General features: G+C 35.4%; 6 protein-coding genes and 2 pseudogenes across 9 annotated transcripts; 3 read left to right on the top strand and 5 right to left on the bottom strand.

Moving 5' to 3' along the window:
• The first annotated feature begins 268 nt into the window (after nt 1-268).
• Nucleotides 269-6,288, top strand: D1065.3 (annotated as a pseudogene). The gene is made up of 12 exons: nt 269-306; nt 358-444; nt 973-2,585; nt 3,362-3,482; nt 3,532-3,963; nt 4,011-4,381; nt 4,443-4,557; nt 4,601-4,825; nt 4,885-4,985; nt 5,591-5,906; nt 5,952-6,091; nt 6,142-6,288. Coding segments are annotated over exons 1-12 (3,706 nt in total).
• A 1,039-nt stretch (nt 6,289-7,327) lies between these two features.
• djr-1.2 (Glutathione-independent glyoxalase DJR-1.2) lies at nt 7,328-8,379 on the top strand. Its single transcript, NM_071731.2, has 3 exons — nt 7,328-7,475; nt 7,733-8,003; nt 8,105-8,379. The coding sequence occupies exons 1-3, from the start codon at nt 7,344-7,346 to the stop codon at nt 8,260-8,262; spliced, it is 561 nt and encodes a 186-aa protein (NP_504132.1). The 5' UTR covers nt 7,328-7,343; the 3' UTR covers nt 8,263-8,379.
• A 1,746-nt stretch (nt 8,380-10,125) lies between these two features.
• Nucleotides 10,126-11,036, bottom strand: C49G7.14 (annotated as a pseudogene). Its single transcript has 3 exons — nt 10,986-11,036; nt 10,458-10,606; nt 10,126-10,207 (listed from the first exon to the last, which is right to left on the bottom strand). Coding segments are annotated over exons 1-3 (282 nt in total).
• A 2,062-nt stretch (nt 11,037-13,098) lies between these two features.
• Nucleotides 13,099-14,612, bottom strand: srh-169 (Serpentine Receptor, class H; the record flags this gene model as incomplete). Its single annotated transcript, NM_071730.1, has 4 exons — nt 13,099-13,274; nt 13,317-13,620; nt 14,052-14,245; nt 14,294-14,612. The coding sequence occupies 4 exons, from the start codon at nt 14,610-14,612 to the stop codon at nt 13,099-13,101; spliced, it is 993 nt and encodes a 330-aa protein (NP_504131.1).
• Nucleotides 14,613-15,019: 407 nt separating this feature from the next.
• phat-7 (ShKT domain-containing protein) lies at nt 15,020-16,031 on the bottom strand. Its single transcript, NM_071729.7, has 3 exons — nt 15,913-16,031; nt 15,600-15,861; nt 15,020-15,552 (listed from the first exon to the last, which is right to left on the bottom strand). Exons 1-3 carry the CDS (start codon nt 16,009-16,011, stop codon nt 15,167-15,169), a joined length of 747 nt encoding a protein of 248 aa, NP_504130.1. The 5' UTR covers nt 16,012-16,031; the 3' UTR covers nt 15,020-15,166.
• A 1,470-nt stretch (nt 16,032-17,501) lies between these two features.
• Nucleotides 17,502-18,520, bottom strand: phat-3 (ShKT domain-containing protein). Its single transcript, NM_071728.7, has 3 exons — nt 18,402-18,520; nt 18,088-18,349; nt 17,502-18,041 (listed from the first exon to the last, which is right to left on the bottom strand). Exons 1-3 carry the CDS (start codon nt 18,498-18,500, stop codon nt 17,656-17,658), a joined length of 747 nt encoding a protein of 248 aa, NP_504129.1. The 5' UTR covers nt 18,501-18,520; the 3' UTR covers nt 17,502-17,655.
• Nucleotides 18,521-18,851: 331 nt separating this feature from the next.
• irg-2 lies at nt 18,852-20,272 on the bottom strand. Its single transcript, NM_071727.6, has 4 exons — nt 20,027-20,272; nt 19,532-19,860; nt 19,047-19,485; nt 18,852-19,000 (listed from the first exon to the last, which is right to left on the bottom strand). The coding sequence occupies exons 1-4, from the start codon at nt 20,047-20,049 to the stop codon at nt 18,955-18,957; spliced, it is 837 nt and encodes a 278-aa protein (NP_504128.1). The 5' UTR covers nt 20,050-20,272; the 3' UTR covers nt 18,852-18,954.
• Nucleotides 20,273-20,431: 159 nt separating this feature from the next.
• On the top strand, nt 20,432-22,044 carry C49G7.10 (the record flags this gene model as incomplete). 2 transcript variants are annotated; one of them, NM_071725.7, is made up of 4 exons in its annotated part: nt 20,432-20,484; nt 21,026-21,357; nt 21,425-21,869; nt 21,922-22,044. In NM_071725.7, 4 exons carry the CDS (start codon nt 20,462-20,464, stop codon nt 21,998-22,000), a joined length of 879 nt encoding a protein of 292 aa, NP_504126.2. The 2 variants fall into 2 exon arrangements, with proteins under 2 accessions (NP_504126.2, NP_001317798.1); NM_001330826.3 differs by lacking the exon at nt 20,432-20,484 and having other exon boundaries at nt 21,120-21,357; nt 21,922-22,000.
• Between the last annotated feature and the right edge of the window lie 407 nt (nt 22,045-22,451).

Here is a 22,451-nt window from a genome sequence, read left to right as displayed (position 1 = left end):
ACAGATGTTTTTTAGAAACAAAATTTTCCGACATATTTGTTGCTCACTAATGATTCATGTTTCAGAAATTCCAAATTTATTGTTTGGAAATTTTAATATCGACCAAACTTGATTTTTCGCGTAACCCATGTTTTCGAAATTAAAATTAATCTTTCCCGTTTCGCCCCCAAACTTAACGTGAACTTTTTAAACGTCGTGGAATTCGTGTAATCCGAATTATAAATAATCAAAAATCAATTTAAACATTTATTCTCGATTTCAAATCTTCCAATATTAGCTGGATGTTCAAAGAGCGAAAATCTATCTGTGAGTTTTGCTTGTCTTCTTCACTTCTCAAGTATTTCGAAATAATTTCAGAAATGGTGAATTTGAAAATCCTGAGCTCGTATAGTACGATTCTCTTGTTCCTGACGTTGCTCCAACAAGCAGAAAATGCGAAAAATTGTGAGTTTGAAAATTTGAGATCGAAACAATAGGACGGGACATTTCACCCGAGCAAATGGAGATGCTCTTGGTCAAAATTAAAAAAAAATTCTAGAACTTTTCCTAACTTTCTAAAAGTTTTTCATATCCTTTAATTGTTGCACAATTTTCTTATTTCCAGAAAATTCTAAAACTCTACAGAAGTTTCCAGAAAATTTAGAAGAGAAGCTGAACACTTGGATTTCCAGCCAAACTGTTTTTTCTGGGGAAATTTGAATTTTTTTACAATCTTTCTAAACCTATGTGTGCTTCTCGGCTAAATTGCTTCTAGAAAGTATAAATTCTCCGACAATTTTTTTTTCAGAATTTTAAAATTTTTTCGCCTATTATTTTCTCAGAAAATTTTATTTTCCGTGATGATCTTTCTCGAAAAAAATATGCGTGCTTCTTTAAAATTTGAACTTCTTTTCTTTGAAATAATTCGAATTTCCTGCCATTATTTTGAAAAAAAAACAGTTTAACAAAAATTTCTCAATTAATTGTTTTCAGCCCCGTCCGGTCTGGAACATGTCTCCGAAAACTTCCGCCTTCTTGCTCGAGTCACCAACGCAATCTCACTACAAGCTGCTGCCATCCAACAAAATTTGAATCTAGAGAGCATTTTATCCGAATTTCTCCATGTGCACTCATCTAATCTCTCGGCAATTCTTGATGTGGACACCAATTACGTTTTGTCAGAAATGAAAAAGATGGCAGAACTAAGTAAGAAAATTAAACCGAAACTATGTTCACCTGCAGGATCCAATGAATTTATCATGCAACTAGCTGGACCACTGTCCACGTTATTCGGAAATCCACAAACAAAATTGAAAATTATCAATTTTGGATCTAAAGTTGACCTGCAAAAAATTTTGGAGGCCTCTGCCGAGCTTTCAACTGGATCTTTTCTGAACAATGACTGTTTGAAGCTGGATGTAAAAACCATTCAAAATTTTCGAGAATTATTTGGCCAATGGATTTATCAAACTGTTGATTTCAACTCTACGTTAGATGTCCTGGTTGAATTCGCAGGATTTCGAGATTATTTTGTACGTTGCCTTGAAAACTTGAGACAACTCGAAGCAGAGTCAAACCCTTCTGGAAACGGGTTGAGTCAATATAGATTAGTTCGTGAAGCTGAAAAGCTTGCATACAAATTTTCTACCAGACACACTCTGTCATTCACCTTTTTGTTTCATTTTTCTAATTCTATAAGTGTGCTCAAATCAACACTACCTATTTGGAGAAGAGACGCCTTGGCAGACACTCATCGTGATGAAAAGTTGATGACGAAGTTCTACAACTCCGTTCAAAAAACTGGAAATTGTGCGAGAAGTCCGGAATATTTGACTCCATCATACACTGCCGGATTCAGAAACGTTCAGGAGTTGATGCAAGTATTTGATGATTTGAATAGTGACTGGTTCGTGGAAAAAATTGCAAAACGAGCAAGCCGGAAAAACTTGTCTGAAGCATTACTGGCGTATAAACGCGCTTCCGGAAAAGTCATCAATTTGGAATCGGTTTGGAGGAACTTTCTGGATAATTCAAAAAATTTACTCGAGGATGATAACATTACATTTGCAGTGAGTGCTGCCGGTGATACCTTGCGTTCCACTGTCAACGAAGAATTTCTTAGCTCAGTGGAAAAAGCGAATGATGGTTTTCAAAACTGCATATTCTTGAGAAATTCTAGTTTCGATCTTTTGAAACTGAAACAATTTGGCGAGCAACAGTCGATGGTTTTAGAAATAATAAAAGGTCTTCGGGAGGCGAATAAGATGATCAAGGAATTAAAAACCGACTTACTTTATCGACCGGCTGACAAAATTGATAACTTGAAGCAATTCAAGAAAACTTTTGGGACTCTCCATGAATACATCAATATGAGTATGACGGGTAGCAGCACAAATATTAATCTTATTCAAATGTTGTTGACCACTACGCAAGAAGGCACTCTGTTTTTGAAAACCATCGAAAGTGTTGAAAAGATGGTAACTGGAATGCAAACGTTGAAAAATTTATCGAGCAGCTTGAAGGCCAACTGGACGCAGAACGTAACACTGAAGGAAATTTTTGAGGAAATGAATTTGCAAGCGGTTTACGAGTGCCGAGTGCTTAAGGTGAGCAATTTATATTCAATTCGATGCCCAAGTTGACAGAAGATGGGCAAGACTTGGTTTAGACTGTGCTCAAGTAGTGTCCAACTCTCGCCAAACTTTTCTTGCGTCTTTTTAAACTTTGGTCGAAGATTGATAAAACTTGGGCTAAACATGAGCGCAGCTTAAACCAAGTCTGGTCCACGTTTTGCAGAATTTTTGTCAACTTCTAATCCAAGTTAATATTTTTGAGCCGACTTTTGGAAAGAGGCTGAAGCCAAATGCCGAGATGCTCTTGTACTGTTTCAACCAGTTTTCAAACTTTTCAAAACTTTAAATTTTAATTATACTTTTTCAAAACAACTTTTGATTTATTGATAAGCAAATTTGTAACAGGATGAACCAGCGGCACGTTTTCCCAAAACTTTTTCTTAATCAAATTTAGTGATAGAATACAAAAAAAAACAAATTGCTTCATCTGAAAATCATTTTTATTTCAGTTGGCAGAACTGAAAAAGTGCTCACGATTTGTCTGAAAGTCGAAAATTGTCAGCAAAATTTTCATACAAATTTTTGAGCATTTTAAGTTGTTGAAACTGAAATAAATCGGAAATAAAAATTTTCATTCGACAAAGAAAGTTTTTTTTTGCATTCTATTAGACAATTTTAATTTCATAAAAAGGAGAACATGCCACACAGACTCGGCGCACCCGAGCTCTGCAGCGATTGTTTTGCGACAATAAAACTCAACTCTTGATCAATATCATATTTTTAGATAAAAATTTTAAATAAAAATTCAGAGAGGAGCAACTCGAATGGGGAAACATGATCTCGTTATTCCTTTTTGAAAACAGAGTTTGCAAACTTTCCCAGGAAGATGTTTTGAGCCGAACCATTGCCCATCTCGAGGATCTTCAAAAAGTTGGTTCCTTGATTTTATTTTTCTATTAGATCTGACATTGATTTGCAGGTGCAAAAGGAAGTGAGCAATGTTAGACGTGAAATAAGAGCTACATATCAAACTGGAAAAACAAACGCCTCCACACTTAATACAACTACAAATCCCGTTTTAATGCTTCCAACGCCGGTTCAGTTGAGTCGACAATTGGGACTTTGCACGAGAGTTCTGAACAACATTGAAAAGGCACGACAATCCAGAAGTCAACTTGAAAATTTACCAAATGGTCGTTTCTCTGAGTTTGTGATAAGTCTATTCAAGAAGTTCAATTTGGATGAATGGGAAAAAGCGGATGGCGTGCTCTACTGAATGATACAGATGAACTTGAGAAAATAGCCAAAAAAGTGCAGAACAAAAGTTTGGAAGAAATGTCCGAAATATTCGATATTGCTTCTTCTGTTCTCGGAATAGCTGGATCTAGAAGTGATTTGGAACATTTTCAAAGTATGTTATCCTCTTGTAGTTTTGTATTGAAAAATTGCAAATTTCAGAAGAACTGACTCGTATTTCGGACGACGAGGCTGCTAAAACTGCAGTGGTATTCAAAGAGTATTTGGACTTGAATTTGGATCTATCCTTTTCCAAATACAAAACTGATTTGGCTAACGCTCGAGTGATAGTCACGTCTCTCAGCAACTACTTTGACGAAATATTTGGTCACAAGAAGGTTATAATCCGAACAATTGACCAAAGCATATCACCATTTGTATTTGTTGGAATTGGTGTCGGAGCTTTTTTACTCATTATGGTGGTTTGTTTGATGATTTATGGATGCACCGAACACGGAAGAAAAACTTTCAAAACCTATTATCTTTATTACTATGGGTCAATCAAAGCTTTTGAGAATAGGTGGAGATATTCGGTAAGTTATTCTATTGAACTTTTGGCTTAAGCTGTGGCTTAAAAACAAGACAAAATTACAGATGTTTCTTGATGCAATTGATGGGAAAAATGCGATTCTTGATGCGGTCCGTGAGAGGAATAAGCCGAACTTGTTGAAAGCACTGCAGAATGGGGCATTTGTTGATGTTTATAATAGTTAGTTTTAAATAGGGGTTTATTTCCACTTTTTATATTTTAGAATTCGGAAACACTGCTCTCCACGTGGCAACGAAGAATGCTCAACCTGATCTGGTCAAGCTTCTCATCAAACACGGCGCGGATCAATCGCTCCTCAACCACAAAAACCTCTTGCCGGAACAAATGCTCATTTCAAAACATAGAGAAACGCCAAATGACAGAAAGGAAGAATATGAGGAGATTCGGAAAATTTACAACAAGTATCGCAAGAAAAATACGCGCTCTAGTGAGTCGTTGGTTTCAAATTGAAACTTTTAATAAGTCTTATGAAAATCAGCGTTTCAGATGTTCCTCAGCAGTTTCCAGTCAGCTCATTTCATATTTGGATGGATGAAAAGACAGATGATAAGTTGACAAATGCGTTCATGGAAAAATTTCCATCTATTGTAAGCATATCTTTAGAAGGGAGGTGGTGTAGTCGAATTTTTTTATTGCTTTATTAGGCTCGAAATTGTCTGAAAACACCGAATTTCATAATGAAACTTCTTGAAAACTTTTCAAAAAAAGTTACAGTGGCTCAAAAAATGACATAAAATAAGATTTGAAATTTGACCTATTTATCAATGTCGCAGCGGCTGGAAAAAGTTACCAAATCTTACCAAATATGGTGATCCCTTTACCTTAAAGTACCTAATTTCGAATAGAAAAAATTGAAAATTAACTCGCAGATTCAAAATCAGACGGTGACTTCAAAACATGGACAAGTCGGTCAAATTTCGAACTTTAACTGGTTTAGGCCATTTTTTGAGCCGCCAAAATTTTTTTTGAGATGTTTTCAAGAAGTTGCTTTATGAAATTTGGCGTTTTCCAATAATTTGGAGTCAAAAATGCAATAAAAAATCAACTACACCACCTTTAATTATTATGCAAGAGGCAAAAAATTTAGAAAAAAAAACCTTTTTTTCGATAGCGAGCGTCATTTAAAAAACAGAAGAAGAGTAGCGGGCAAAAGACTGAACTATGTAATTTCAATAATTTTCAAAATTTTCAGACATCCGATGAAGCAATGCTCACCACGACTCATGTTGTTGTAAAAGTAAATCCCGCTGGAGTTCTGGAAACCGATGATCTGTCCCTTCTCGTCTGGATTTTCAACGGAGCAATTATTGTCAAAGAGAAGTGGATGACTGATTGCTTGTCGGATGAGAAGCTCATTGCTCATGATTCGAAGTACCTGGTTAAGAAAGTTCAGTACAAAGGAACCACGTACGACACGATTCTTGCATGGAGTCAGGCAATGGCCAAAGGACAAATTCCTTACATGCTGGGAGTCTGTGTTGTTGTTTGTATGGAAAAGTGCAAGAGCTGTACGTTTTTAATGAGCAATTCACAGTAAAAAAAACAATTTTCAGTGTACACAATCTCGCAACTTGTCACTTCTCAAGGTGGATTAATGTGCAATTCGTTCCCAAAAAAGGAGGACTTCGATGTCGAAGCACGCCCATATCTTCATGCACATCTCGGGCCACTATTTGTGATTCACGATGGAAAGGTTTACTCTTTTGTTTTGAATGCAATTCGAGAAACAACTTAAAATTTCAGATGAACTTGGAGCCCTATCGAAATGACCGGGATAAGATGTACACATGTTTTACCGAAACCGAATTTATTCAATTCATGTTGAAACGAGACATCTATAAGGATCCTCGTGACGATCCAGTCAACTTGTTCAAGGAAGGAGAAGCTTGAGAACTGAAATTTGAAGTGATATGAAAGTGAACGTTTCAATAAACATTTTTATAGATTATTTCATTACTCGATTTTTCCTGAGAACTTTCGGCGAGATTGCTTTCGAACGGGTTTTAAAAACATTTTATTTATTCCAATTTTTTGAAACAAATTTGTTCAATAAATATTTATTTTGCCAGAAAGTTTTAATCGAAAGTTCACCGAATACCGAGCGTCAATTTTAAAAAATTTTGTTTATAGTAACAATAATTTATTGAATTCCTTTCTATATTTTTTTCGATGTGCCAATTAAAAAATCAACAAAAAGACATCTGAATACCACGTGGCTTGAAAAAAATTTCAAAATAAAAAATTGCTTCTGGAACACTGTTTGAAGTGATTGTTGTTTATGCAATTGGTGTTTACACTTTGGCACAACAGAGATGGAGGATCTTTGGTGCGTTGAATAATAGACCAAAAACACAACAACAAACGGAGGAGCGGCAAGAGAACATGTTTACTAGAGAATAAGGCATCACTGGGTATTCCCCCCTCAAACATTCAGTTTCACCTCTGGTGGCCGTTGAAGTCGGTCGTTGCATTTTTTGAATGTTTGTATTTCTTTTCGTTTCATTTTAAAATTTTTTGTAATCATTTTTGAAGTTTTGGTGGCGTTTTTTTTTCTGAATTTTTACGATTTTTTTTTAATTTCGCAAAAAAAAGTGCCAATGAATCATTCAGTCTTGGCATTTTTTTTTCATTTTCCGGCTATATAAATTGGTTTTTCTTCATTTTTCTTTAACATTTGATTACATACTTTTCCTTTTGATGTTTTATTAAGTTTTTCCGTGAAGAAAAAAATACTAACCGAAAAGAATATTGCGAAACATATTTGGAACAGTTATATTCGGTAGAATAATATTTTTGTCTGTAATTTTGACCTAGAAGCCCAGAACACTCTACACTCCGCTTTAACTTTTTTCCCAAGGAAAAAATATTTTTCCGTTGCTATTTTAACAATTATTATTTTTCAAATAAAAACGCATCACATTCAATTTAAAGCTCAGAAAATTGAAATGGCTGCCCAAAAGAGTGCTTTGATCCTTTTGCCACCAGAAGACGCCGAAGAAATCGAGGTTATTGTGACCGGAGATGTGTTGGTCCGTGGAGGTTTACAAGTTCTATATGCTGGAAGTAGTACTGAACCTGTATGTTTTAAAAAATTAAAAAAAAATTCAAATGCTTCACTATATTTATGAAAAAGAACGAAAAAAAAACTCTACATGAGCCTAATTTTTAGAATAATTTTTTAAAGCTTGACTTTTGATATTCTCCAGATGGAAAATGTTCTCACTTGGTAACTCAAAAATACGGTACCCGGTGCGCCTTTAAGAAATAAACTAGTCTCTACACAAAAGTCGCAACATTTCTTATCTCTGCAATAACAAGTAAACTTATATTTCAGGTCAAATGTGCCAAAGGAGCTCGTATTGTTCCGGACGTAGCTCTCAAGGATGTGAAGAACAAGACATTCGACATCATAATTATCCCAGGTGGACCCGGATGTAGCAAACTGGCAGAGTGCCCAGTTATCGGTGAATTGCTGAAGACCCAAGTCAAATCTGGAGGTCTAATTGGTGCAATTTGCGCCGGTCCAACAGTTCTTCTTGCGCATGGAATTGTGGCAGAGCGTGTCACTTGTCACTATACTGTCAAGGATAAAATGACAGAAGGAGGTATGACTATTTTAAATAGCTAATCTTTTACAAAAAATTTCCAAAAAAAAAACAATTTTGGAGCCTAGTTCTCCTTATCGAAACAATGTATATATTTTTAGGCTACAAATATTTGGATGACAACGTTGTTATCAGCGACAGAGTTATCACTTCTAAAGGACCTGGAACTGCTTTCGAGTTTGCTTTGAAAATCGTCGAAACACTGGAGGGACCGGAAAAAACCAATAGTCTTTTGAAGCCACTGTGTTTGGCAAAGTAGACAGTGACAACGATAACTGATGTTTTCAATGTAAAAAATTGTTTTTTTTTGTTTAGCTTTTTGTATCAAAAAGTTAATGATTATCATTACTTATATATAAAAAAATAATTCCGTTTGTTACATAGTTTGTAGTCTATGTAGTCGTTGTAGTCTGTGACGTCACACACAAAGTCACTGAGAATTGTGGGCGGGCCCCGTCTTCCTTCGTGGCGAGACCCAGCGTGGTGAGACCCATCGTGGCGAGACCCAGCGTGGTGAGACCCATCGTGGTGAGACCCAGCGTGGTGAAACCCATAAGTTTTGGCGGGAATTCAAATTTTCTGTGAAAATTTTTTGGCGGGAATTCAAATTTTCTGTGAAAAATTTTGGCGGGAATTTAAATTTTCTGTGAAAAACTTTTGGCGGGAATTCAAATTTTCTGTGAAAAATTTTGGTGGGAATTCAAATTCTCTGTGAAAGATTTTGGCGGGAATTCAAATTTTCTGTGAAAAAATTTGGCGGGAATTCAAAATTTCTGTGAAAAATTTTTTGCGGGAATTCAAATTTTCTGTGAAAAACTTTTGGCGGGAATTCAAATTTTATGTGAAAAATTTTGGTGGGAATTCAAATTTTCTGTGAAAGATTTTGGCGGGAATTCAAATTTTCTGTGAAAAATTTTGGTGGGAATCCAAATTTTCTGTGAAAAATTTTGGCGGGAATTCAAATTTTCTGTGAAAAATTTTGGTGGGAATCCAAATTTTCTGTGAAAAATTTTGGCGGGAATTCAAATTTTCTGTGAAAAATTTTGGCGGGAATTCAAATTTTCTGTGAAAAATGTTGAACTTTCTAGGAAATTCGAGAAAATTTTGGAATGTTTCAGAACTTTCTAGAAAAATCGGGAATACTCAGGAATGTTTCAGAACTTTCTAGGAAATTCAAGAAAGTTCTAGAATGTTCCAGAACTTTCTAGGAAATACAAGAAAGTTCAAGAATGTTCCAGAACATTCTAGGATGTTCACGAAAATTCTGGAATGTTCCAGAACATTCTAGGAAATTTGAGAAAACTCAGGAATGTTCCAGAACTTTCTAGTAAGTTCAAGAAAGTTCAGGAATGTTCCCGAACTTTCTAGAAAAATCGGGAAAAAATCTGGAATGTTCCAGAAGTTTCTAGGAAGTTCAAGAAAATTCTGGAATGTTCCAGAACTTTCTAGAAAAATCGGGAAAAGTCTATTATGTTCCAGAACTTTCTAGGAAATTCAAGAAAATTCTGGAATGTTTCAGAACTTTCTAGAAAACCCGGGAACCATTCTGGAATGTTCCAGAACTTTCTAGGAAATTCAAGAAAAATCTGGAATGTTCCAGAAGTTTCTAGGAAGTTCAAGAAAATTCTGGAATGTTCCAGAACTTTCTAGAAAAATCGGGAAAAGTCTATTATGTTCTAGAACTTTCTAGGAAATTCAAGAAAAGCCTGAAATGTTTCAGAACTTTCTAGAAAACCCGGGAAATATTCTGGAATGTTCCAGAACTTTCTAGGAAATTCAAGAAAAATCTGGAATGTTCCAGAAGTTTCTAGGAAATTCAAGAAAATTCTGGAATGTTCCAGAACTTTCTAGGAAATTCAAGAAAATTCTAGAATGTTCCAGAACATTCTAGGAAGTTCAATAAAATTCTGGAATATTCCAGAACTTTCTAGAAAAATCCTACGGCTTCCGCCACGATAACTGGCAATGATTACTGTAGGTAGACTTGAAAAATAATAAAAAATATTCACAATTCCAATAATGTTTTTTAATCCAAAAAATAGGAGTTTCTTGAGTTACGGTCGTACTGAAGTACCAAATTAAATTTTCAAATAAGTGTTTATTTTTTAAAAAAAGTTTAATATTATTTTTCGTTCGGATCCATATTCATTGCGTTGGTGATGACTGGGATTGTCTTGGCTTTGAAGAAAATTGATCGCATTGTTCTGAAAAAAAACTTCAGATAACTTTTCAAGTTTGCAGACAATTTTAACTGTTTATGAAATTTCAAATAAATAATTCTAGGAATTTTTGGAGCATCATAATTTGTAAAGCAAATTTCGAAAATTTTTGAAATCCTTTAAAAAATATTCTTGAACATTTCAGAACTTTTTCAAATTTCCCAAAAAATCCTAGAACATACCAGAAATTTCTTGAATATTCTAGAATGTTACAGAACAAGTTAATTTTTCTTACCTGCTCTTTAATTTTCAAAGTTTTCCTAAGATCCAAGTATTTCGAGATCTGCTTCACTGAAAAAACGTCCCGGTAAATTACGAGAGGATGGCTTCAGCTGAGAATTTCCATTCGAACTTCACCCAAGTGTTGAGCATGGTGAATGGCTTCTATAAATAATGGAGATTGGAGACAAAAAAAATGCTCTAGAATTTTCTAGAGAAATTTGGAAAGTTCTAGTTTCTAGAAAAAATCTGGAAAGTTCTAAAAATTTCTAGAAAACTTTGGAAAGCTCTAGAATTTTCTAGAGAAATTTGGAAAGTTCTAGAATTTTTTTTAGAAACTTTGGAAAGTTCTAGAATTTTCTAGAGAAATTTGGAAAGTTCTAGAGTTTTCTAGAAAAACTGAAAAGTTCTAACATTTTTTAGAAAATTCTGTAAACTTCTAGAGTCTTCTGAAAGAATTTGGAAAGTTGTAAAATTTTCTTGAAGGTCCTCAAAACTCCAGGGGAAATGTATAATCGATAAGGGTTTTTTTCGTAAAACTAACCTGTCTACTCGATTTGTGATAAATGGCAATGCTCCGACGTTGCTTTTCCATAACTACCCCGGATCTTGTTCTTCCCAATGATTTCTAAAAATAATAGAATTAAAATTAGGCACTGTATCTTTGTATCTAAAACTTTCGACAAAAACGAAAAAAAAAACCTGTTTTGTTATTTTACCCAAAAAAACGTGTGACAAAGGCAATATCAATATTGTTCCAGAAGGTTCAAAAACATTCCAGAATTTTCTCGAATTTTCCAGAAGGTTCTAGAATATTCTAGAATTTTCTCGAATTTTCCAGAAGGTTCAAAAACATTCCAGAATTTTCTCGAATTTTTCAGAAGGTTCAAAAACATTCAAGAATTTTTTCGAATTTTCCAGAAGGTTCTAGAATATTCTAGAATTTTCTCGAATTTTCCAGAAGGTTCAAAAACATTCAAGAATTTTCTCGAATTTTCCAGAAGGTTCTAGAATATTCTAGAATTTTCTCGAATTTTCCAGAAGGTCCAAAAACATTCCAGAATTTTCTCGAATTTTTCAGAAGGTTCAAAAACATTCAAGAATCTCCTCGAATTTTCCAGAAGGTTCAAAAACATTCAAGAATTTTTTCGAATTTTCCAGAAAGTTCTAGAATATTCCAGAACTTTCTCGAATTTTCCAGAAAGTTCTAGAACATTCCAAAGTTTTCTCGAATTTTCCAGAAGGTTCTAGAACATTTCAGAATTTTTTCGAATTTTCCAGAAGGTTCAAAAACATTCCAAAATTTTCTCGAATTTTTCAGAAGGTTCAAAAACATTCCTACAGTACCCCTACAGTATTACTACAGTACCCCGGCCATATCCCCCCACTATCCCCAAAGCAATATCCCTTCAATAGACGAAAAGTCAATTTTCCCAAACTACAGTAATCCTACAGTAATCCTACAGTACCCCTACAGTACTACTACAGTACCCCGACCATATCCCACCACTAACCCCAAACCTATATCTCTTCAAAAGACAAATACTCAATTTTTTCTAAACTACAGTAATCCTACAGTACTCCTACAGTACCTCTACAGTACTACTACAGTACCCCGTCCATTTCCCACTACTAACCCCAAACCTATATCTCTTCAAAAGACAAAAACTCAAATTTTCCTAAACTACAGTAATCCCACAGTACTCCTACAGTACCCCTACAGTATTACTACAGTACCCCGGCCATATCCCCCCACTATCCCCAAAGCAATATCCCTTCAATAGACGAAAAGTCAAATTTCCCAAACTACAGAAATCCTACAGTAATCCTACAGTACCCCTACAGTACTACTACAGTACCCCGACCATATCCCACCACTAACCCCAAACCTATATCTCTTCAAAAGACAAAAACTCAATTTTTTCTAAACTACAGTAATCCTACAGTACTCCTACAGTACCTCTACAGTACTACTACAGTACCCCGTCCATATCCCTCCACTAACCCCAAACTAATACCCCTCCAACAGCCGAAAACGCCTTACCTTTCTAAGCTATGACGTCACAAACTACAAACTACAGAACAAACGGACACTATTTTTTTATATATAGGTAATGATCATTTGTAATTTATTCAATTATGAGCATTTAAGCGGTGTTGGCTGCTCGGCTGGTCATACTACTGTAGTAATACTGTAGGGGTACTGTAAGGTTACTGTAGTAGGAAACATTGAGTCTTTTGAAGAGGTAATGGTTTGGAAACTTCTAGAATTTTCTATAAAAATCTGGAGACTTTTAGAATTTTCTAGAAAAATTTGGAAACTTCTAGAATTTTCTATAGAACTCCGGAATGTTCTAGAATTTTCTAGAAAACTTTGGTAAGTTATAGAATTTTTGGCTAAAGTAATCAGTGTAAGGTTAAACTCAGAGTGCTAAAAACCTAAAAACGAAATACAATTTCAGCTTCACTTCAACTATCTGTAATCTAATGATTAGGCCTGTTCAAAAATGTATGCAAACTGATGTTGAAAAATAGTTTTCTGAAGTGATTCAATTAAAAGAATGCTTTGAAACTTTTTCAACGTCGCGGTTCCAATTATGCCGAGTAGTTTAAATAATAAAAAATTTATTTCGAAATATATAGAAAAACCTCTTTGACTAAAGTTGTCTTGTGCTTGTCGCCCAGATCTGCTGAGAATTGCTCCTGACTCGAGCTGAATTAAAATTGAAAAGTTCACTAGTTGCATGTCGATAGGGTGTGTGTACAATTATCATTGCCAGTGTAGTCAGAATTCCATGAATAGCTATGGTAGCCATTGCAATGTTAGATGCACCTGTAATCATGGAATTGAAATTATCAATTTATATCCTTTTACCTTGATTGTAGTATTGATACCAAATTGATAAATTGATATATCCCGCGGGAAACACAACCACGAGAAATGGAATGAAGACTTGTAAGCACATTGCGATGAAAAGTTGTTTTTGTAAGCGGTGAGTTGTTTCAGATACTGTGGGTGTATGGAACAAGTAGAGAAAGATTGATACAACAAAAAATATTATTTGGATCACAAATAATGCAAAAGAAATTGAAAAACATAAACCAGTAACCGTGTTCTCGATTGACAACACGAAGAATCCCTTCCGGTCGAAGATTTCACTTTTCACACACGGAATTATCTGGAACTTTTTGGTTTTGAAATCTAGTATTGTTAACTGTTAACTGTAGTTAAAGCCTGATGTGGTACGGCTAGTTAGAAAACATGAGTGCGCGGTAATTGGAAATTACCGGCAATCGGCAATTTCGGCAATTGCCGGTTTTGAAAATTTTTGGCAATCGGCAATTCCGGCAAGTCATGAAATTGCCGAAACTGCCAAATCTGCCGATTGCCGGACATTTTCGGCAATTTTCCAACCTAATTATATGTCGTTCATGTTTAGGCTCTTAAATATACAAAAATGTATAAAATTTGTATTTCCGACAGTTCCGAATTTCAGTTGCCGGTTTTCAAAATTTCCTGCAAGCGGCAATTTTGGCAATTGCCGGTTTTGAGAATTTCTAGCAATCGACAATTGCTGAAATTCAGGGTTATTGCCCAAATTGAACTCACATTTTTAATGATACTTATTGAGTTTTCCTGATTCGGGATTTGCATGAAAGTGGGAGCAACGAATGTTGAAGCAATTAAATAATTAAAAAGTAGATATGCCATCCGTTTCCAACCTCTCGACACATTTGGCAAATGACCATACTTCAATCTATGATACCTATCTTCGAAAAACATGAGAATTGTCGCTAGAATTACTGAAAAATAGAAATTTTTTTACTTAACCCGGTTCCAAATTTCCAAACCTCCAATGAGAGAAGCTCCAATGTACGTTAGAATGTTTGTAGGAATACCTAAGACTACTGCGAGCCCAAGGGGATAACCGGAGCAAATTGGTAGTGTTAACACCGGAATTGCCAAACAGCTAAAGTAAAAATCCGAGAATGCACAAACCAGATGGAGCAGAAACATGGTATTTCTCACATTTTGCATTTTGCTAGGAGTTTTCATCAAAATCACATATGCACCGTAGACGTGAAATAAAACCGCAATTGCAGTAAGAACGTGGAGAGTTCCAGCAACGAATTCATCAGTTGCAAAAAAACTTGAGCTCTCGACGCACATAAGGTTTTAGTGATACAATGTAAAGCTCAAAGGTTGCAAAAACAAAGAAATAAACGTGTTTTCAGCTGCTGTTCAACTTCCGGTAATTTACTAATAAAATCTGTTCAATGGAATGTTATCATGCAGATGCTGTTAGCTTTCTCGCTAAACTGATTCAATCAACTTTGGTTTGCAAAATCAAAAAATTTGACGCAAGCAGGAAATTATGCTTTTATGAAAAGTTTGAAATTGACGGAAAAAAGAAAACTCAAGAGCAATAATTATTTTCGATCAACTTGATTTGAACTAATCAATTGTAAAATATATAACTAACTCATTGTCCGGAATTTCAGTTTCGATTTCTTTATTAGTCTTGCACCCCTACGGACCTTGAAACTGGTTACAACCCTAGTAATCAACACCAGTTTAGAGAAATCATTTATTTTAGGTTGGTCAGACATAAAACAGTAATTAATGAATTCTCAGTTTGGGCAATGCTCTATTTGAACTAAAATCGTCGGCAACCCGTGTTTCGGTCTGGTCAAGAATGTCAAATTGGTATAGAAGAATGATCTCTAGCAGAGCGCGCATGTGGTAGCACAATAGCTTCTGCGTTGAGCAGCTGTGTAGAAAGTGTTGGTGCAGAATCCGTTCAACTTCCATGCTGCACAAGCTGTGCTGGAATCAGCAATATATCTTCCTCCGCATGATCCTCCAGTGCCTGTGGCAGCAGTGGTGGAAGAACATCTCTGGCAAGTCTTTTGGCAGTATTGATTGACGAATTCTTGCATTCCGACTGCGCCACAGATGGAAAGATCATTGGCGCAATCCATGACTCCATCGACACATCCTCCCTGGTTACAGAATCCACAGGCTGATGGACAATCAGTAGCGATGATGGTACGCCAGACAGAAGAACGGCATTGTTCATTGGTGATGGTGGAACATGTCAGACGTGGGACTGGAAGTAATTAGAAATGTTTCAAGTTATTACTTATAGGGACTCACATTGAACATTTGGGCAATCAAAATCAGAAGTCTTACAGCACAATCCACAAGTCCTGGCACAATTTTTCAAAGCAGCAGATCTCATGTCTGGAACAACTGGAGCAGGAGTTGGAGTGGCAGTTGTGTAGCAAGCAAATGGTCTTTCAACATCATTTCCTGGAGCTGGGTAACCGGTAGCTGGATCAGAAGCTGGGTAAAGAGCTGCACAGGATGAATCAGAAATGGCGTTTGAGCAGGCTGTGGCGGATGGAGAGTAGACAAACTGAAATTTTTAATTAGAAAATTGATTATCTTCCAAAGTAAGCAGGCTTACCGCTGTTCCATTGTAAGTAGTACAGTTGAGTTCACCACTGATCACAGCATTTGCCTGTGGAGCCAGAAAAGCAATCAAGACCGAGAAGAGAGCAATCATCCTTGATGTGTTGACCAGAAGAGCTGAGCCGAAAAGTGAGAAATCGTTGGCATGCCTGCGCTTTTATACCGATCCATATACATTGAAACTTCATTGTACCCACGAAGTCATACATTTGAACAGATGTATCAAGTTGCGAAGAGCATGGTTTTCGAAAAAGGAAAGAGAAGATCGGAAATGCTATGACATATAATATAACTGGAAATAGAGAGGCTGTGAGATTTTTGCTCCGATCTTTATATTTAATTAGCTTTTTCGGTTTTAGAGAATTCGGGGGAATTAAACTGTTTGCATTGGTTTTTTCATTTGAGTGGAAAGAGATGAACAAACGCGGATACTGTGGTTTTATGGCTTTTGGTATCTGATCAAAGCGTAGGAGAGAAATTAATTTCGTATGTTTTAGATGCTAATTTTTATGGAGTGCTGTAAAAGTTAAGCTCATGTCGGTCGCAAAACTTTTTTCTGTCACTATTCTAAACTCCAAAAATATTAAAAATGGAATGGTGGATTTCAGGTGATTGCCCTTGTACCCTCAAAACTGTTTAAAACTACTGAATTTTATAATGAGACGGTTTGAACATTTTCTTTTTTTAAAATTTAGTTATTGAACTGAATTGCCAAATTGTGATATGATGATTTGACAATGTCGCAACTCGCGAACATTAATTTTTATTCAATTTTCCCATTTTATTGCACAGTAGATCATTACTGGTTATTACGTTGATTTCAGTTTTTTTTTGTAGATGAGTGACAGAAAATATATCTGAATCAGCGAAAAAACGCGTTACAAAAGTTCAAACTTTGCAATTGGAGGTGATATCAAAATGTTAACTTCCGGTCGTTGTGGCCCTATAGAATTCTCTAGATTTAGTACTAAATTTTTAAATGAAAATTTTCAGACAAGCGGGGGGTTTCACCAGAGCAAGACACTGGTAGTTCGTGATTTTATAACATAGGTAATTTTTCCATTTCACCTTGTGGTTTTAAGATTCCCTAATCAGAACTACCTGGAAAGCTATGAAAATTAAATTTTCGAAATAATTTTCCATCGTCCAATCTCCATTTCTAATCTGAAATTCGACCACAAAAAAGTACGAAAAATGGAAACAAATATTATATTTCACACATTCAAATTTTTAGAAACATATACAGAAATTACCACGCGTTTGGTTTTCCAATAGGCATCTTATACATACACACTTTTCCATTGAATGCCACAACTACGTAAAAAGAACCTTGTCTTCTTATATTTGAACTTTGCATTAGGAACACGTGAAAATATTATTTGAAGTATATGATGCACATTTTTTATTTGGTGCTTATTCTTTTTTTCAAAATTATTTTTTGTCATTATATTGGTCAAATTGGACGGCATGCTTTTTATCAAAATCTCTTACTCTTCATATTTTCTTTTTAATGATTTTGTTAAAATGTTGTATTTTTTTCATGAATGATCAACTCTTGAACAATTTAGGATATACATATGTGTTAAGAAAAATCGTTTATTTCAAGTTGGTCAAACTTAAAATATCAAGAAACCATTTTTCTGTTTCGGCAGTGCTCTAAATGAACTAAAATCGTCGGCAACCCGTGTTTCGGTCTGGTCAAGAATGTCAAGTTGGTATAGTAGAATGATCTCTGTCTCTAGCAGAGCGAGCATGTGGTAGCACAATAGCTTCTGCGTTGAGCAGCTGTGTAGAAAGTGTTGGTGCAGAATCCGTTCAACTTCCATGCTGCACAAGCTGTGCTGGAATCAGCAATATATCTTCCTCCGCATGATCCTCCAGTGCCTGTGGCTGCAGTGCTGGAAGAACATCTGTTACAAGTTCTTTGACAGTATTGGTTGACAAATTCTTGCATTCCAACTGAGTTACAAATGGAAAGATCATTAGCACAATCCATGACTCCATCGACACATCCTCCTTGGTTACAGAATCCGCAGGCTGATGGGCAATCAGTAGCGATGATGGTACGCCAGACAGAAGAACGGCACTGTTCATTGGTAATGGTGGAGCACGTCAGACGTGGGACTGGAAATTTCTTTGGTTATCTACAAAATTTCAGGCAAGAACTCACATTGAACATTTGGGCAGTCAAAGTCAGCCGTCTTACAGCACAATCCACAAGTCCTGGCACAATTTTTCAAAGCAGCAGATCTCATGTCTGGAACAACTGGAGCAGGAGTTGGAGTGGCAGTTGTGTAGCAAGCAAATGGTCTTTCAACATCATTTCCTGGAGCTGGGTAACCGGTAGCTGGATCAGAAGCTGGGTAGAGAGCTGCACAGGATGAATCGGAAATGGCATTCGAGCAGGCTGTGGCAGATGGGGTGTACACGAACTGAAAATTTTAATCAGAAAATGTTTATATCTTAAGATGCAATCCGACTAACCGCTGTTCCATTGTAAGTAGTACAGTTGAGTTCACCACTGATCACTGCATTTGCCTGTGGAGTCAGAAAAGCAATCAAGACCGAGAAGAGAGCAATCATCTTTGATGTGTTGACCAGAAGAGCTGAGCCGAAAAGTGAGGTCTTCTTCCCTCTGATGTCCTTTTATACAACCTTGAGAAGTTTCTCACCCACTTACAAGGGACACAAAAATCACGAGATTTGGTAATGCGAGGGCATACATTTGAACAGGTGCATCAAGTTTGTGAGATCATTGATACAGTATGAAATAGTGGATGAATCTGGGAGATTGTTAGTTTTGAACCCCGGTTATCGTATTGGTTTAGCCTTTTTTAGTATGAAAAGTTGCGAGAGATGAATGTTTGACTTGGGATTTTTGATGTTTAACGTTACTTTGTGCAGTTGGTACTGATAATTGATGAGAGCTAGAGCTACAAGGTAAATGTATGGTTTATTCAGAAAGTTTAAATTGTTAAAATTATTTTGTACAGTTTATATTGTTCAGTAGATATTAAAAAATCTATTTATTATAATCTCATTCATTGTGATTGCTTTTTACCAGATGATCATGAAGATTGTAGCTGAAAATTTAAAACTTTTGAAATTAAAATAAGTGTTCCAACTTACAATTTTCTAGGCCCACAAGATTCTTCACATAACAAAATTTCATTCTCATCATCGTCGTCACTATCTCCAAAATCTTCGAGTATTTCATTTTTCAAATCAAAAACTGCTTCTTTCATGAACTGAAATCTCCGCCGTCGTGCAATAGTTCTAATGCCATTCCGATCACTATGTCCAACGCGAAAGTCTTTATTTCGTAGAACTTCATAATTTTTCGGCGGCGTTATGATGTGATAAGCTACACTGACATTTGCAGAAGATTCTTGCTGATGCCCAGTAACTTGTGTGGGAGTTCTGTTTTCAGGTTGTAGACTTTTGAAAGGTTGGCCACGAATTGAGTTTGTGGACTGGCACTGATAATTATGATCCTGTAGCTGATGTAAATGACGGATAGGGAATTGATCAAAGAAGTTACGGTAATAATTGTTGATTGAAACAATGCCTGAAGTTAATGTTTTTAATTCAAAAATTCACATTTTTTGACTTACAATAATGAGGTGTGCTTCTAAGACTAACTCTTTCTGCTACCATCACACCCATATTCTGATAGCTCCTCTGAAGCCCATACAGAATATCAGGATTCCCTTCGGCCTCCCATCGTTTCTTTTTATTCAGTGTATACTTGACGAATGGTGTCAAATCTTGATCAAAAACTGTTCGATCTATTCTCTCGTGAAATTTTCTTCCCCATGGCTCGAGACTAGATCCCAAGTGATAAGTTTTGACAATTGTGCCTTCAGTTTTCATGAATTTTAAAATGTATTCGCAAGCCGCATTTCTGACATGGTTTTGGGATTCCCTTGGTCGGAGAGATTTTCTAGAAAAATTTTTTTTGGACCTTCCAAAATTTTAAAAAAAATTTTAATTCTGTGAATTTTTTCACATTTATATTCAGTATATTGCCAGTTAACTTTATCTGCAAGTAATTGAAATTCCATGAAAATCATTGGATATTAGTTCAATTTAATTTTTAAAAAACATACCGGAAGTAAAACTCGTCGAACATAGCTGTCGTATTTTGCGAAAATAAAACAAAACAACTCGCTGACTAGTAGCTTAAATATGCCTGTGTGAGTGGTGAAATATTTCGTAATAATTCCAACTGTGCTTTGTTTTTCAGTCAGATTTGTGATTTATGAATAATATTTTTCAAATTAGTCTGACTACAAAAAAAAACAAATTTCATAATTCAAAATACGAAAATTGTTTAAGCATATCCGGCTCTCATACCACAATGATCATAACACCATTTCCAAATATTTCTGAATTAGTCATTCACCTGTGCGAACAAACGTCATTTATAATTGAGACATGAAAATGTTCAGAAATTGACAAATAGAAACCCAAATGTATTGCGAAATATTGCGCCATGAGGGTATATAAGCGGGGAAAATTTTGAAGTGTCACCGGCGGTCAAAATGTTCGAGGATATTTATTTTTGGTGAGTTTTTGTTCTTTTTTAGATTGTTTAAATGATTTTTTTAAAGATTACAGTTTGTACTTTCCACATTTATTTTATTTAATTAGATAAATTTCCGTTGAACCTCGCTTTTTAACAATAATCATCAAATTTTTTAAGAATTTCAAAAAAAATTTAGTTTTTATTTTTACTATTATGTATATAAATTTATTAAATAGAATGCTAAAAATTGAACGTTCGTGAGGAATTGCTAATTGTGAGAAATTGAAAATTTTCAGTACTAAAATTGGTACTAAATTGGTACTAAATTTCAAAAAGGAAAATTTTTTTTTGATCGACGACTTCCAAAAATTAGCAAAAACTTCAATATTGTCACTTTTTAACTGTTAATAAAATAAAAATAAAAATAAATAGTTTTACTGTAATATTTTGTCATTTTGGTTCCATTTTGGGTTTTTAATATTTTTTTTATTGTTTTTGGGAAATCGAACAGAATTGTTTTTTTTTCAAAATTATAAAATAATTTTCGAGAGTTTCGGAATTGATCCAATATATTTTCCAGGACAAAAAATGGCCGCCCGGAAACTGAAAAAAACCATGACAGAAATGCACTCTGTCAATTGATTTTGCGCGGGTTGAAAATTGAAGGAGTGATAATGAAAACTTATCACATCGATTCAAACGATAAAATTTGGACTGAAGCATTTCACGAGAAAATGGACAAAACTGTGTTCCAGCAAGATTTAGCTCCTTATGTGAAATATTCGTTGAACAAGAAGAAGCGATGGGAGACTGGAAATGATAAGAATTATCTTTCCGAAGTTCAAAAACGTTATCGCGGAATGGACATGTTTGTGATTGACCGTGTTCGGCTTAATAGTTCCCCATATTTTTGTGAGTTTTATTTACCATTTTTTTATAGAATTTGAAATAATATAAATATATTTCAAAAGTTTTCCAGGTTTCATTTCTCGAGAAAATTTTTTCCACAACTATTTTCTGCAATTTCCAATCCGTCAACTCCATCAACTCAATGCAGATAATTCTTACTCATACGTGTATGCTAATCAAACCTACGGGCAATCCTACAAAAGTCTTCAACCTGAAAATCGATCTCCTTCAAAATCAAAAAGTGCCAAAAAGCCGGAGCTGTATCAGAATGCCAAAGTTGCGTACCACATTATCACTCCTCCTAAAAACTATGAAAAACTTCAAGCTCCGAAATTTTGTCCGGGAAGTAGCGACAGAAATCTTACTCATCGGACCCTTACGCATTGGCGCCGAGTCAAACGAATGAGAGATGCTCTTTTGTCTCTGAGATATGAAAAATTTGAGGTGCTCGACGAGGAAGTTGATATGGTCGATGATTATTTGATTTTCGATCAATATGATCCTCCAAGAAAATTGTTAGTTTGAGACAAACCTAAATAAATGAGAAAATGAGAGAAAATCTTTCAGTTACAACCTTGCTGATCATTTTATCATCAAATCTACTTTTATGGAAAGTGGTGCTTCTTCTACTTGGAGTATTATTTGAATTGTTTTTTGTACTATACACAAAATAAAAAGTTCAAATTATTGGAAAATGTAAATTATTTGTAACAGAACCAACAATCAAAAGTAATGAAGAGTAGTGTCAGGAAAAGGTTTTGTTTTAGAAATTTAATTTTTTAACGGTGGGCCCAAATATTTCTTCGAGAAGGGCTTCTTCAATTTTTTAACTCTAATTTACAGGTCGTTAGTGCAAATAATTTTTTTTTCGCTATTTTTTTACATTACAAAATTGTTCAAAAAAATCATTTGGTCAAAAATGGACTCGCGAGGCGAGGTGCACTGCGGATCTGGGAGTCGGGTACACTGCCTGGTGGGGCTCCCGCTGGGCTTTAGTTTGAGCCACAACCTAGCGTGGCTTAATGCCGATTGCTCCACTTCCCAATAGAGGCTGGGTAGACCTAGGAGCTGAGGCCGGACTTGAACTCTTGAGCAAA

Source organism: Caenorhabditis elegans, chromosome V (assembly GCF_000002985.6).
Source record: "Caenorhabditis elegans chromosome V".
In the NCBI taxonomy this organism is placed as follows: Eukaryota; Metazoa; Nematoda; class Chromadorea; order Rhabditida; family Rhabditidae; genus Caenorhabditis; species Caenorhabditis elegans.
The sequence above is the reverse complement of the archived record's forward strand: the minus strand, read 5'-3'. Positions and strand labels throughout refer to the sequence as shown.

Coding starts and splice junctions, on each gene's coding strand:
- djr-1.2 (NM_071731.2), top strand. CDS start 7,344: ATGGCTGCCCAAAAGAGTGCTTTGATCCTTTTGCCACCAGAAGACGCC. Junction 7,476..7,732: donor CTGGAAGTAGTACTGAACCT/GTATGTTTTAAA, acceptor CTTATATTTCAG/GTCAAATGTGCCAAAGGAGC. Junction 8,004..8,104: donor GGATAAAATGACAGAAGGAG/GTATGACTATTT, acceptor ATATATTTTTAG/GCTACAAATATTTGGATGAC.
- phat-7 (NM_071729.7), bottom strand. CDS start 16,011: ATGATTGCTCTCTTCTCGGTCTTGATTGCTTTTCTGGCTCCACAGGCA. Junction 15,862..15,912: donor CTACTTACAATGGAACAGCG/GTAAGCCTGCTT, acceptor TAAAAATTTCAG/TTTGTCTACTCTCCATCCGC. Junction 15,553..15,599: donor TGATTGCCCAAATGTTCAAT/GTGAGTCCCTAT, acceptor AATTACTTCCAG/TCCCACGTCTGACATGTTCC.
- phat-3 (NM_071728.7), bottom strand. CDS start 18,500: ATGATTGCTCTCTTCTCGGTCTTGATTGCTTTTCTGACTCCACAGGCA. Junction 18,350..18,401: donor CTACTTACAATGGAACAGCG/GTTAGTCGGATT, acceptor TAAAATTTTCAG/TTCGTGTACACCCCATCTGC. Junction 18,042..18,087: donor TGACTGCCCAAATGTTCAAT/GTGAGTTCTTGC, acceptor AGAAATTTCCAG/TCCCACGTCTGACGTGCTCC.
- irg-2 (NM_071727.6), bottom strand. CDS start 20,049: ATGTTCGACGAGTTTTACTTCCG. Junction 19,861..20,026: donor TTCGACGAGTTTTACTTCCG/GTATGTTTTTTA, acceptor AAATTTTTCTAG/AAAATCTCTCCGACCAAGGG. Junction 19,486..19,531: donor TAGAAGCACACCTCATTATT/GTAAGTCAAAAA, acceptor CATTAACTTCAG/GCATTGTTTCAATCAACAAT.